Source organism: Diorhabda sublineata, chromosome 4 (assembly GCF_026230105.1).
Source record: "Diorhabda sublineata isolate icDioSubl1.1 chromosome 4, icDioSubl1.1, whole genome shotgun sequence".
Taxonomy (NCBI): Eukaryota; Metazoa; Arthropoda; class Insecta; order Coleoptera; family Chrysomelidae; genus Diorhabda; species Diorhabda sublineata.
Window position 1 is genome coordinate 36,820,907 of NC_079477.1, and position 14,024 is coordinate 36,834,930.

General features: G+C 28.1%; 2 protein-coding genes across 2 annotated transcripts; both read right to left on the reverse strand.

The window, feature by feature from the left end:
• Nucleotides 1–1,650: 1,650 nt before the first annotated feature.
• Nucleotides 1,651–3,244, reverse strand: LOC130442818 (bifunctional endo-1,4-beta-xylanase XylA-like). Its single transcript, XM_056777177.1, has 4 exons — nucleotides 3,194–3,244; nucleotides 2,552–2,836; nucleotides 1,998–2,130; nucleotides 1,651–1,935 (listed from the first exon to the last, which is right to left on the reverse strand). The coding sequence occupies exons 1-4, from the start codon at nucleotides 3,206–3,208 to the stop codon at nucleotides 1,775–1,777; spliced, it is 594 nt and encodes a 197-aa protein (XP_056633155.1). The 5' UTR covers nucleotides 3,209–3,244; the 3' UTR covers nucleotides 1,651–1,774.
• A 7,906-nt stretch (nucleotides 3,245–11,150) lies between these two features.
• LOC130442819 (DNA translocase FtsK-like) lies at nucleotides 11,151–12,081 on the reverse strand. Its single transcript, XM_056777178.1, has 3 exons — nucleotides 12,058–12,081; nucleotides 11,487–11,880; nucleotides 11,151–11,355 (listed from the first exon to the last, which is right to left on the reverse strand). Exons 1-3 carry the CDS (start codon nucleotides 12,070–12,072, stop codon nucleotides 11,189–11,191), a joined length of 576 nt encoding a protein of 191 aa, XP_056633156.1. The 5' UTR covers nucleotides 12,073–12,081; the 3' UTR covers nucleotides 11,151–11,188.
• Between the last annotated feature and the right edge of the window lie 1,943 nt (nucleotides 12,082–14,024).

Genomic DNA, 14,024 nt, shown 5'->3' on the forward strand with positions numbered 1-14,024 from the left:
TTTGTTATTATGAGAGATATAAAAATAATATTTACCAACATGGAGGGTCTTCAGACAAAACTTTTTACATTTAGTGAACCAAAACTCAAACTTTGTGACGTGCGTTTCGAAAAAAATGTATCTTCTTCTTCAGAACACGAATGAAAATCACGTCAAAATGTTCATTTCTACGTTACAACATTGTAATATTATACGGGGGTATATTAAAAGTTATTAACTCTTGACGAACTAGTTTTTTTTTCCTTATTTTGACTCTCCCTGTATTACAGCTAACAAATAATAAAACAATTACCTAATTACTTTCATAGACTTTTTTTAATTCACATTATATATAATTTGTTTTGCGATTGGTGTTGAAATACCCTGTATGAGATTAATAATTCCAAACTAAATCCTTTAACGTAGACAATCTTGTTTACGCTATTAATGTATGAAGTATTGTCTATCTAGTAATGAAATGAATTTTATGCTTTCAAAACGTATCTAAACATTTATAAAGAAAACATACATTCAACCAGAACTAACAAGAATAACAAACAAATAATTGGATTTTCACTTTTATGTATAGGATTTGTATATCAACAAGCTTTGAAATAAAAAAATAAGATTAATATTTCCAAACTGTGTCCTTTAAGGTAGGCAACATGCTACGTAAAAATGTATGAAGTGTTGCCTATCTAGTAGGGAAAATGTCTTAAAAATTTATCTAAGAATTGACAAAAGAACGTACATTAGATCCAATATAAATAAAAGATGACTTTTTTATACAAAATGAAAATCAAACGTGTTTTTTAGTATTTAAATTATTATTGAAGAAATAAAAAAATGAATTTATTCTATTAATAAATAAACTATGATAAAATATAACTGTTTATTATTACGTACCCAGATGCAACGTTGCCGTACTGATGTAGTATTCTTTGAAACTACTTACAAAAGAATATTAGACATAATTTAAACATTTTCAACCTACTTTTGACCTTGGAATATTTTGTTATATAAATTAAATCTATTCAGGAAATAGAGCTTACGTGGATTAAAATACGTTCGTTTTATTGTATCAACTTTCACATGATCGAAAAAAAAATTGTCCTCAAGGTAAGCTAGAAATAATTGAAAAAATATCTTTGCAATTCACTGGATTTGATACAATTTCTAAATATACGCGCCTCTATGCAAATTAAACAAAAAATAATGAAATATATAGTTGTGAATTGTTTTACAATGTTGTCACGTTGTAATTTTTCTCCACTTTGGTATGGTAAATATTATTTCACTAGTACAGAGTACTGTTTATGATTTTATTTTTATAACAATATTCTACGTATTAATTAATTATTTATAAAATGTAAAAAACTGATATAATTACCCGTCTTTATAATAATAAATCTGGCAACTACGGATATCGATGTCAAATACGTCTGTCAGTTAATATACCAGCCATTATTTCACTTACACTTTATATATATATTTAAATGTCAAAATAACATAACCTAAAAATGTTTTATTGATTTCCTTCTGTTTTTTTTTCATTTTTATAGGGATCGTTATGAAATCAAAAACAAATAAGTATATTTAATTTTTATTTAGAAAAAAAAGTAACATTTTAGATAAAATTATTTACTAGGGAAAGTCAAAATTTAAAAAAAAAAATTCACGATTTTTAGGAACATTTATAAAATGTTTTTTTCCCTATAATTTCGCTGAAAATATTTAAAAAAAATTAACTACGAGACAAAAAACAACATGTTGTCATCCTGGTTATCTAGCACGCCTAAGAGCAGAAAGGATAGTTAGGACAAGAATGCGCGTCTACTCCTGCGGGAATTTGACCTACACCATGAGCTTGTTGAGCGTTATGGGGGATTCCATTGTTCCATTGATTAGGAGCACCTTGATTCGGATTATTCCATTGAGAAATCAAATTTTGGTTTTCTGCGACGAACAATTAACGTTCAAAACACATCACAATCACCGAATAACGTTTAATTACTTACCATAACCCGGTGCAAGGGCTTCAACTAGACCTTCTCCGTGGTAATCTCCATCTCCTATGTATTCCCCTTTGTTTAATCTAGAAGTAGCATCGTTTCCCCATTGTTGTGGTACAGGAGCAGGGTTATATTGCCCCTAAACACAGAAAAATAAAACTTGTAACAGAATATATGTTTCGTAAATAATTGCAAGCATTATTACAAGTTGTATCTATACGAACAACCAAATACAAGTTCATATTGTGATTTAAACTTATTTAACACGTATAATTTTGTATTATTCACGTTTTTTTTAATAAATTCATAATTGAATTATGTTTATAATAATGCTAACGCATAGACGGATGACACTAATGACAGTTAATTTGGCAGTACCTAAAGCTACGTCTTCCGTTACTGTACATATCACGTATATTAAAGAATTAAACTGATTTTTACGAAAAACATGTAAACATGATAAAAATCGACGTGTAATTTTTATCTATGGCGATTGTCAACTCTAATCTTCATATTAAAACAAAAATTTATCTATGAGCCGCCTTAACGAATTTACGTACCTGATTCCATTGATTAGGTTGTGAGTTCCAGTTGTTTTGTTGGTTCCATTGGGATTGGGGTTGTGCATTCCATTGTGGTTGGGGTTGTGCGTTCCATTGGGGTTGAGCTCCCCATTGAGATGCCGGTGCTTGGGGATCGGCAGCTACGGCGGGGTTATTACAATTAGGGAAATTGGGACAAGCTTGTGGACTAACTCCGGCTGGGTAAAGATGCGCTGGTTGACCGCCGGCTAAAGGTCCGTTCCACACAGCAGTAGCTACTGCCAAAGAGCAAGCTAATAAGACCTGGAATTTTAAATATTTTTATAAATACGAAAACGTTTTAGTTTTTTTATGAATATATTTATTTTTTAAATCATTATTGCTATCATGATGATGGTAAGTGGAATTTGATTAAAATTTATTATATAAACGTAAAATTTTGTAGTAAATAACGTAGAAAGGAAAATAATTTCAGGATAATTTTAGAGGTGGGAGATAACGATTTAACATATTTTTGGAACTTCTATAACAATCACTGTAGTCCTTTCACTTTTTTAAATCCTTTTTTTAAGCACTCACTGGTTGAACACAAAATAACACTTCAACACTAAACTATTCGTTTTTTTTTTATAATATTTTTTTCATAAAAACACTACTTACCAGTTTTACAAACATGTTGATTAAATATTAGGGAAACAACGTGAATGATACATAACTTTATCGTGTATATATAGTTATTAACCACACCCTTTTACAAGATTTGTAACTGTAATAATATTTTTAATTCCTTTCCCACACCAATAGAAATTAATATAGATTAAAACATACAGGGTGATATACAAGATAACAAATTGTATTTCAAAACTTTTATTTCACAATATAAGGTTATAATATTCTTCCAGTAGATGTTTTATAATTTTTATCGCGTATTATGAACTTTTCTCCTCATTATAAACAAATCCGACGTTGCCAAATCACGTAAGTAATGACTATAAGATGTTTAATTTATTCTCTATTCGAAAAAGGAGTGAAATTTTCTTGAATCGTACTGTATATAGGGTAAAAATTTATGGGAAACTGGGCGGGACAAAAGTATTTCCAAGGTTTCGAACTGCTTCATTGCCATGGTAGGCATTCAGTCATTAAAAAAAAATGTCTTATATTTATTTAAAAAAAAAAAAATGGAATACCTGCATTAGGCGAGGCATACCTTTTTCTAACATATATATGAGATTGTGACCTTACGTTTGATTGTTAATTTTTTAACAATTATACTATACGGGGGCGATTTTAAATATATATAACAGTAAATTAATTTTAATATCCATACATTAATATGAATGATTTCGAATTGATTTCATACATCGTTTTTTACATAGAAAAATCAATAAAAAACGTCGAAAAGGTACGTAAATATTGAAATAAAAGGGATAGGTACCTTGAAATGAATTGTAAGGGATTATATCTTATTAAATATGACGTATTAATCTTCCAGGACCGTATTTTACTGTAACTTTTCCAAAAGGGGGGAATAAAATACGCACCGTTACGTATTTACATAGAAAAAAGTTCATAGACAAATGATACTATTAAAAAAGAAGCGGAAATTGATATTTTTGACAGAATTAGTAAGAAAATGGGATTCAATTGAATAATTTCGAAGAAAAAACCATTTAACAAGTAGATTAACCTCGTACATTTTAATCGTTACTTTTTTCACACGGTATAAAGTTCATAGACGAATGATACTATTAAAAAACAAGTAGAAATTGATATTTTTGACAGAATTAGTAAGAAAATGGGATTCAAATGAATAATTTCGAAGAAAAAACCATTTAACAAGTAGATTAACCTCGTACATTTTAATCGTTACTTTTTTCACACGGTATAAAGTTCATAGACGAATGATACTATTAAAAAACAAGTAGAAATTGATATTTTTGACAGAATTAGTAAGAAAATGGGATTCAAATGAATAATTTCGAAGAAAAAACCATTTAACAAGTAGATTAACCTCGTACATTTCTATCGTTACTTTTTTCACACGGTATAAAGTTCATAGACGAATGATACTATTAAAAAACAAGTAGAAATTGATATTTTTGACAGAATTAGTAAGAAAATGGGATTCAAATGAATAATTTCGAAGAAAAAACCATTTAACAAGTAGATTAACCTCGTACATTTTAATCGTTACTTTTTTCACACGGAATAAAGTTCATAGACGAATGATACTATTAAAAAACAAGTAGAAATTGATATTTTTGACAGAATTAGTAAGAAAATGGGATTCAAATGAATAATTTCGAAGAAAAAACCATTTAACAAGTAGATTAACCTCGTACATTTCTATCGTTACTTTTTTCACACGGAATAAAGTTCATAGACGAATGATACTATTAAAAAACAAGTAGAAAATGATATTTTCGACAGAATTAGTAAGAAAATGGGATTCAAATGAATAATTTCGAAGAAAAAATCATTTAACCAGCAGATTAACCTCGTACATTTCTATCGTTACTTTTTTCACACGGTATAAAGTTCATAGACGAATGATACTATTAAAAAACAAGTAGAAATTGATATTTTTGACAGAATTAGTAAGAAAATGGGATTCAAATGAATAATTTCGAAGAAAAAACCATTTAACAAGTAGATTAACCTCGTACATTTCTATCGTTACTTTTTTCACACGGAATAAAGTTCATAGACGAATGATACTATTAAAAAACAAGTAGAAAATGATATTTTCGACAGAATTAGTAAGAAAATGGGATTCAAATGAATAATTTCGAAGAAAAAATCATTTAACCAGCAGATTAACCTCGTACATTTCTATCGTTACTTTTTTCACACGGTATAAAGTTCATAGACGAATGATACTATTAAAAAACAAGTAGAAATTGATATTTTCGACAGAATTAGTAAGAAAATGGGATTCAAATGAATAATTTCGAAGAAAAAACCATTTAACAAGTAGATTAACCTCGTACATTTCTATCGTTACTTTTTTCACACGGAATAAAGTTCATAGACGAATGATACTATTAAAAAACAAGTAGAAAATGATATTTTCGACAGAATTAGTAAGAAAATGGGATTCAAATGAATAATTTCGAAGAAAAAACCATTTAACAAGTAGATTAACCTCGTACATTTCTATCGTTACTTTTTTCACACGGTATAAAGTTCATAGACGAATGATACTATTAAAAAACAAGTAGAAATTGATATTTTCGACAGAATTAGTAAGAAAATGGGATTCAAATGAATAATTTCGAAGAAAAAACCATTTAACAAGTAGATTAACCTCGTACATTTTAATCGTTACTTTTTTCACACGGAATAAAGTTCATAGACGAATGATACTATTAAAAAACAAGTAGAAAATGATATTTTCGACAGAATTAGTAAGAAAATGGGATTCAAATGAATAATTTCGAAGAAAAAACCATTTAACAAGTAGATTAACCTCGTACATTTTAATCGTTACTTTTTTCACACGGAATAAAGTTCATAGACGAATGATACTATTAAAAAACAAGTAGAAAATGATATTTTCGACAGAATTAGTAAGAAAATGGGATTCAAATGAATAATTTCGAAGAAAAAACCATTTAACAAGTAGATTAACCTCGTACATTTTAATCGTTACTTTTTTCACACGGAATAAAGTTCATAGACGAATGATACTATTAAAAAACAAGTAGAAAATGATATTTTTGACAGAATTAGTAAGAAAATGGGATTCAAATGAATAATTTCGAAGAAAAAACCATTTAACAAGTAGATTAACCTCGTACATTTTAATCGTTACTTTTTTCACACGGAATAAAGTTCATAGACGAATGATACTATTAAAAAACAAGTAGAAAATGATATTTTCGACAGAATTAGTAAGAAAATGGGATTCAAATGAATAATTTCGAAGAAAAAACCATTTAACAAGTAGATTAACCTCGTACATTTCTATCGTTACTTTTTTCACACGGTATAAAGTTCATAGACGAATGATACTATTAAAAAACAAGTAGAAATTGATATTTTCGACAGAATTAGTAAGAAAATGGGATTCAAATGAATAATTTCGAAGAAAAAACCATTTAACAAGTAGATTAACCTCGTACATTTCTATCGTTACTTTTTTCACACGGAATAAAGTTCATAGACGAATGATACTATTAAAAAACAAGTAGAAATTGATATTTTTGACAGAATTAGTAAGAAAATGGGATTCAAATGAATAATTTCGAAGAAAAAACCATTTAACAAGTAGATTAACCTCGTACATTTCTATCGTTACTTTTTTCACACGGAATAAAGTTCATAGACGAATGATACTATTAAAAAACAAGTAGAAATTGATATTTTCGACAGAATTAGTAAGAAAATGGGATTCAAATGAATAATTTCGAAGAAAAAACCATTTAACAAGTAGATTAACCTCGTACATTTCTATCGTTACTTTTTTCACACGGAATAAAGTTCATAGACGAATGATACTATTAAAAAACAAGTAGAAATTGATATTTTTGACAGAATTAGTAAGAAAATGGGATTCAAATGAATAATTTCGAAGAAAAAACCATTTAACAAGTAGATTAACCTCGTACATTTCTATCGTTACTTTTTTCACACGGAATAAAGTTCATAGACGAATGATACTATTAAAAAACAAGTAGAAATTGATATTTTCGACAGAATTAGTAAGAAAATGGGATTCAAATGAATAATTTCGAAGAAAAAACCATTTAACAAGTAGATTAACCTCGTACATTTCTATCGTTACTTTTTTCACACGGAATAAAGTTCATAGACGAATGATACTATTAAAAAACAAGTAGAAAATGATATTTTCGACAGAATTAGTAAGAAAATGGGATTCAAATGAATAATTTCGAAGAAAAAACCATTTAACAAGTAGATTAACCTCGTACATTTTAATCGTTACTTTTTTCACACGGAATAAAGTTCATAGACGAATGATACTATTAAAAAACAAGTAGAAAATGATATTTTTGACAGAATTAGTAAGAAAATGGGATTCAAATGAATAATTTCGAAGAAAAAACCATTTAACAAGTAGATTAACCTCGTACATTTTAATCGTTACTTTTTTCACACGGAATAAAGTTCATAGACGAATGATACTATTAAAAAACAAGTAGAAATTGATATTTTTGACAGAATTAGTAAGAAAATGGGATTCAAATGAATAATTTCGAAGAAAAAACCATTTAACAAGTAGATTAACCTCGTACATTTCTATCGTTACTTTTTTCACACGGAATAAAGTTCATAGACGAATGATACTATTAAAAAACAAGTAGAAAATGATATTTTCGACAGAATTAGTAAGAAAATGGGATTCAAATGAATAATTTCGAAGAAAAAACCATTTAACAAGTAGATTAACCTCGTACATTTCTATCGTTACTTTTTTCACACGGTATAAAGTTCATAGACGAATGATACTATTAAAAAACAAGTAGAAATTGATATTTTCGACAGAATTAGTAAGAAAATGGGATTCAAATGAATAATTTCGAAGAAAAAACCATTTAACAAGTAGATTAACCTCGTACATTTCTATCGTTACTTTTTTCACACGGAATAAAGTTCATAGACGAATGATACTATTAAAAAACAAGTAGAAATTGATATTTTCGACAGAATTAGTAAGAAAATGGGATTCAAATGAATAATTTCGAAGAAAAAACCATTTAACAAGTAGATTAACCTCGTACATTTCTATCGTTACTTTTTTCACACGGAATAAAGTTCAGAGACGAATGATACTATTAAAAAACAAGTAGAAATTGATATTTTCGACAGAATTAGTAAGAAAATGGGATTCAAATGAATAATTTCGAAGAAAAAACCATTTAACAAGTAGATTAACCTCGTACATTTCTATCGTTACTTTTTTCACACGGAATAAAGTTCATAGACGAATGATACTATTAAAAAACAAGTAGAAAATGATATTTTGACAGAATTAGTAAGAAAATGGGATTCAAATGAATAATTTCGAAGAAAAAACCATTTAACAAGTAGATTAACCTCGTACATTTTAATCGTTACTTTTTTCACACGGAATAAAGTTCATAGACGAATGATACTATTAAAAAACAAGTAGAAATTGATATTTTCGACAGAATTAGTAAGAAAATGGGATTCAATTGAATAATTTCGAAGAAAAAACCATTTAACAAGTAGATTAACCTCGTACATTTCTATCGTTACTTTTTTCACACGGAATAAAGTTCATAGACGAATGATACTATTAAAAAACAAGTAGAAATTGATATTTTTGACAGAATTAGTAAGAAAATGGGATTCAAATGAATAATTTCGAAGAAAAAACCATTTAACAAGTAGATTAACCTCGTACATTTCTATCGTTACTTTTTTCACACGGAATAAAGTTCATAGACGAATGATACTATTAAAAAACAAGTAGAAAATGATATTTTCGACAGAATTAGTAAGAAAATGGGATTCAAATGAATAATTTCGAAGAAAAAACCATTTAACAAGTAGATTAACCTCGTACATTTCTATCGTTACTTTTTTCACACGGTATAAAGTTCATAGACGAATGATACTATTAAAAAACAAGTAGAAAATGATATTTTCGACAGAATTAGTAAGAAAATGGGATTCAAATGAATAATTTCGAAGAAAAAACCATTTAACAAGTAGATTAACCTCGTACATTTTAATCGTTACTTTTTTCACACGGAATAAAGTTCATAGACGAATGATACTATTAAAAAACAAGTGGAAATTGATATTTTCGACAGAATTAGTAAGAAAATGGGATTCAAATGAATAATTTCGAAGAAAAAACCATTTAACAAGTAGATTAACCTCGTACATTTCTATCGTTACTTTTTTCACACGGAATAAAGTTCATAGACGAATGATACTATTAAAAAACAAGTAGAAAATGATATTTTCGACAGAATTAGTAAGAAAATGGGATTCAAATGAATAATTTCGAAGAAAAAACCATTTAACAAGTAGATTAACCTCGTACATTTCTATCGTTACTTTTTTCACACGGTATAAAGTTCATAGACGAATGATACTATTAAAAAACAAGTAGAAAATGATATTTTCGACAGAATTAGTAAGAAAATGGGATTCAAATGAATAATTTCGAAGAAAAAACCATTTAACAAGTAGATTAACCTCGTACATTTCTATCGTTACTTTTTTCACACGGTATAAAGTTCATAGACGAATGATACTATTAAAAAACAAGTAGAAATTGATATTTTCGACAGAATTAGTAAGAAAATGGGATTCAAATGAATAATTTCGAAGAAAAAACCATTTAACAAGTAGATTAACCTCGTACATTTTAATCGTTACTTTTTTCACACGGTATAAAGTTCATAGACGAATGATACTATTAAAAAACAAGTAGAAAATGATATTTTCGACAGAATTAGTAAGAAAATGGGATTCAAATGAATAATTTCGAAGAAAAAACCATTTAACAAGTAGATTAACCTCGTACATTTCTATCGTTACTTTTTTCACACGGTATAAAGTTCATAGACGAATGATACTATTAAAAAACAAGTAGAAAATGATATTTTCGACAGAATTAGTAAGAAAATGGGATTCAAATGAATAATTTCGAAGAAAAAACCATTTAACAAGTAGATTAACCTCGTACATTTCTATCGTTACTTTTTTCACACGGTATAAAGTTCATAGACGAATGATACTATTAAAAAACAAGTAGAAAATGATATTTTCGACAGAATTAGTAAGAAAATGGGATTCAAATGAATAATTTCGAAGAAAAAACCATTTAACAAGTAGATTAACCTCGTACATTTCTATCGTTACTTTTTTCACACGGTATAAAGTTCATAGACGAATGATACTATTAAAAAACAAGTAGAAATTGATATTTTCGACAGAATTAGTAAGAAAATGGGATTCAAATGAATAATTTCGAAGAAAAAACCATTTATCAAGTAGATTAACCTCGTACATTTTAATCGTTACGTTTTTTACATGGAATAAAGTTCATAGACAAATGATACTATTAAAAAAGAAGCAGAAATTAATATTTTAAAGAGAATTAGTAAGAAAATGGGATTCAAATGAATAATTTCGAAGAAAAAACCATTTAACAAATAGATAAACCTCGTACATTATTATTGTTATTTGTTTTTACTTGAGATAAGGTCCATAGACAATTATAATCAACATTATTCATAGAAAAATCAATATAATTTGAATTATAAATGGTCATATACGAGGACTGTTCAAAGTAATATCGACTTTTCTATGTACAAACTTTTCGAATTTTTTTATCGGTTTCCCGAGAGCGAACGTTGTTGAATAAAACATCAAAAGAGTGTATGAAGTTCACTTTCCATCGAGTTTCGAACGTCGATTTACCTACGAATACACCTAGTATTTAATTTTTTCCCTATAACTTCCTTTATTATATTTTTTTCGCGTAAATTTTTGTAAATTTTCCAAAAACAAGCTAATAAATGTCACATTTCCGTCTTCTTTCCCATTGAAACCCAAAACGTCGTACAAAATCCCAATAACAAAAAACAAATCCGTCAAATTTGACACTTTATTAAAATCATATAAATAAATTACATATTTATAATATCACTAAGCACAGAAAGGATAATTAGGACACGATCTGGCATCGACGCCGGCTGGAATTTGGGCAGGCTGAGCGTGCGCACCGGCTTGACTGTACTGAGCTGGATTATAAACGGCTGGGTTATACTGAGACACGGCTGGAGATGGATTATAAACCCTTTGTTGTGGTACAGCTGAAATAAATCGTTTATCATATAAAGTATTGACCGGTTTTGGTATTGTTGCACCTCATCAGCACGACGTATTTATTTAAAATCACTTAAAAACCGTTTTTTTCGTATATACAGTGTGTTTAATGACTTACAGGCATATCCTGGAGCTAGAGCTTCGGCAAGACCTTCATCGTGGTAGTCTCCATCCCCAATATACTCGCCACGATTCAAAGCATTTTGAATCTCAGCTGAATATTGAGGTTTTTGTGACTGAGTATATTGTTGAGGTTGATATTGAGGTTGTTGATACTGAGGTTGCTGATATTGGGGTTGAGGTTGTTGATATTGAGGTTGTTGATACTGAGGTTGTTGATATTGGGGTTGTTCCGGTACTTGGTTAACGGCGACAGCCGGATTAGAACAATCTGGGAAATTGGGACAAGCTTTAGGATCGATTCCTGCTGGATATAGTGCAGCTGGTTGACCTCCTGCTAAAGGGCCGTTGTAGGCTGCCAAAGTTACGGCGAAAAAAGAAGATATTAAGACCTGCAAACAATTTTTTTTTTTAATTTTAAAATCGAGAACGGATGTTGCAATTTATGACACACCCTGTATAGTAAAAATCATATAATAACAACGTATAGTGAAAAAATATTATGCTACGTCGTTTTTTGCAAATAAATATCATTTATTTCGAGCTCGATTAAATAAATCGGGTCTTACCAATTTCAATGACATGTTGTTTGGCTTGTTCGATATCACAATATGAATATCAGCCGAAAATATTTTGAATTTATACCGATACCACGCCTTGTTTATCCGTGAACTTACAGAAATCTTTCTTCACGTTCCCATTGACGGACTCGACGCAACCCTTTTAACTTACGTTCGTTTTTTATAGTTTTTATACGAGGGGAAACGTGAAATTAAAATGGACACGAAAAATATTTAGTTTTTGATTGAAATATTCAGTTTTTCGTACGTAATTAACTCGATGATGACTGCGAGATTAATCCGAAACGTCATATGAATGATGTTAAAAAGTTTTTACCGCCATTTTGCGAACCGAATGACAAAATTCGATGAAAAAACATTTTAACAAGTAGATGAACCTCGTACATTTTTTTTGTTACGTGTTTTTATTCTAAACAAGTGATGGTATTAAAATATTAAAAAAAGAAGCAGAAAGTGACGTTCAGAGTTCGTAAATAACGTTAAACGTCATCTGTCAATTCAACACCAAATATTATAACATAAAAATCATCTTATTTCCAATTATATTCATATAAATTTAATTTAAACCCACTCTGTATATTCAAATACATACATTAAAATGTTTTTACTTAGCCGCCATGTTGTGATTCTACAGTTTAGCATCCATCAAAATTTAATCACATAATATAAATGATATATTTAATTTCAACATACACTGTATATATAGTAACTAAAACGTCAAGATTTCTTTCAAACAATCACTGTATATACGGTTTTAATTAATTCTAACGTTTTTTTTTTTCATTTTAGACGCAAACCACCTTGTAACAATATTTGATATCGTTTTAACAAACAAAATGAAACAAAATCGAACATACCTGAAGAAACGTCATCTGTCAAATTAATATTAACAAAAATTATTATTGTATAATAATATGAATAGTTTTAACATACACTGTATATATAGTTTTTATTAATTTCAATAATTTTTTTCCTTTCCTAACCTTAAATAACTTTTATATAAAAAAAATTATTAAAATATATCTTATTACATGAAATGTGGTATCTAAGTTTCAGTCTACTAATTTTACTTTTTAATACTTTTATTCTTCTTAATTTCGTACGTGATCTAATTATTATTTTTTTTCTATTAGGTAACTTTTTAACAATATTCAAATGACCTAATTAACGTTTCATTACAACGTTGCCAGGTATCAACTAAATGTGATTAATTATTACATACAAAGAACTTACTGTATAATAATTAAATGCAATATTACTATAAGTCGAATAAATATGGCAACTGTGTATACATACTACTTTTTATTTCTATTAGAATTATAGAAATTCTTGTCTATGTAATATTTTTATTACAGAAATTCGTTTTATTTATTTCAATAGTTAAATATAGATCATTTTGTAATGCTATAAGAATTTAATACGAGGAAATACAAAAGAAAAGGTTAAAGCTTGTTGTTGTCGTGTTCTGTTGGTGACCGATTATTAACCTGAAAGGTCAATGAGTGCATTGAAGGTGCAGTTAACTAAATAACTAAAGAAACCTTCTAGAATTTACCCTCTTTATGATATACACCTGGTATCTATTAACGAATTTTATAATTATAATTCTCTGTTACGTATTTCATAACATTCTTTTTATTGAATACGTTTTTTGTTAAAAATATGTGAAATTTAATAAATTTTACCATCGAAATATCAACGATTTTAAAACAATAAATTCGGCAACAGCGTGTAATAGATAAAAATCAGCTGGTCCGTTACCGCTAAACACACAAGGTCATATTAGATAAAGCGAGATTGACGTGCAAAAGAGATAAATAAAAAAGTATAGAAAATATAACAAGAATTATATAAAATAATGAAGATAATATTTATCAAAATAGAATAAAAAAAGTAATTAACGCCAATTTTAATATCTTGAAAAAATTATGACATTAGGGAAATAGTATATAAGT

Coding starts and splice junctions, on each gene's coding strand:
- LOC130442818 (XM_056777177.1), bottom strand. Junction 2,131..2,551: donor AACCTAATCAATGGAATCAG/GTACGTAAATTC, acceptor TTCTGTGTTTAG/GGGCAATATAACCCTGCTCC. Junction 1,936..1,997: donor AGCCCTTGCACCGGGTTATG/GTAAGTAATTAA, acceptor TGTTCGTCGCAG/AAAACCAAAATTTGATTTCT.
- LOC130442819 (XM_056777178.1), bottom strand. Junction 11,356..11,486: donor TCTAGCTCCAGGATATGCCT/GTAAGTCATTAA, acceptor GATTTATTTCAG/CTGTACCACAACAAAGGGTT.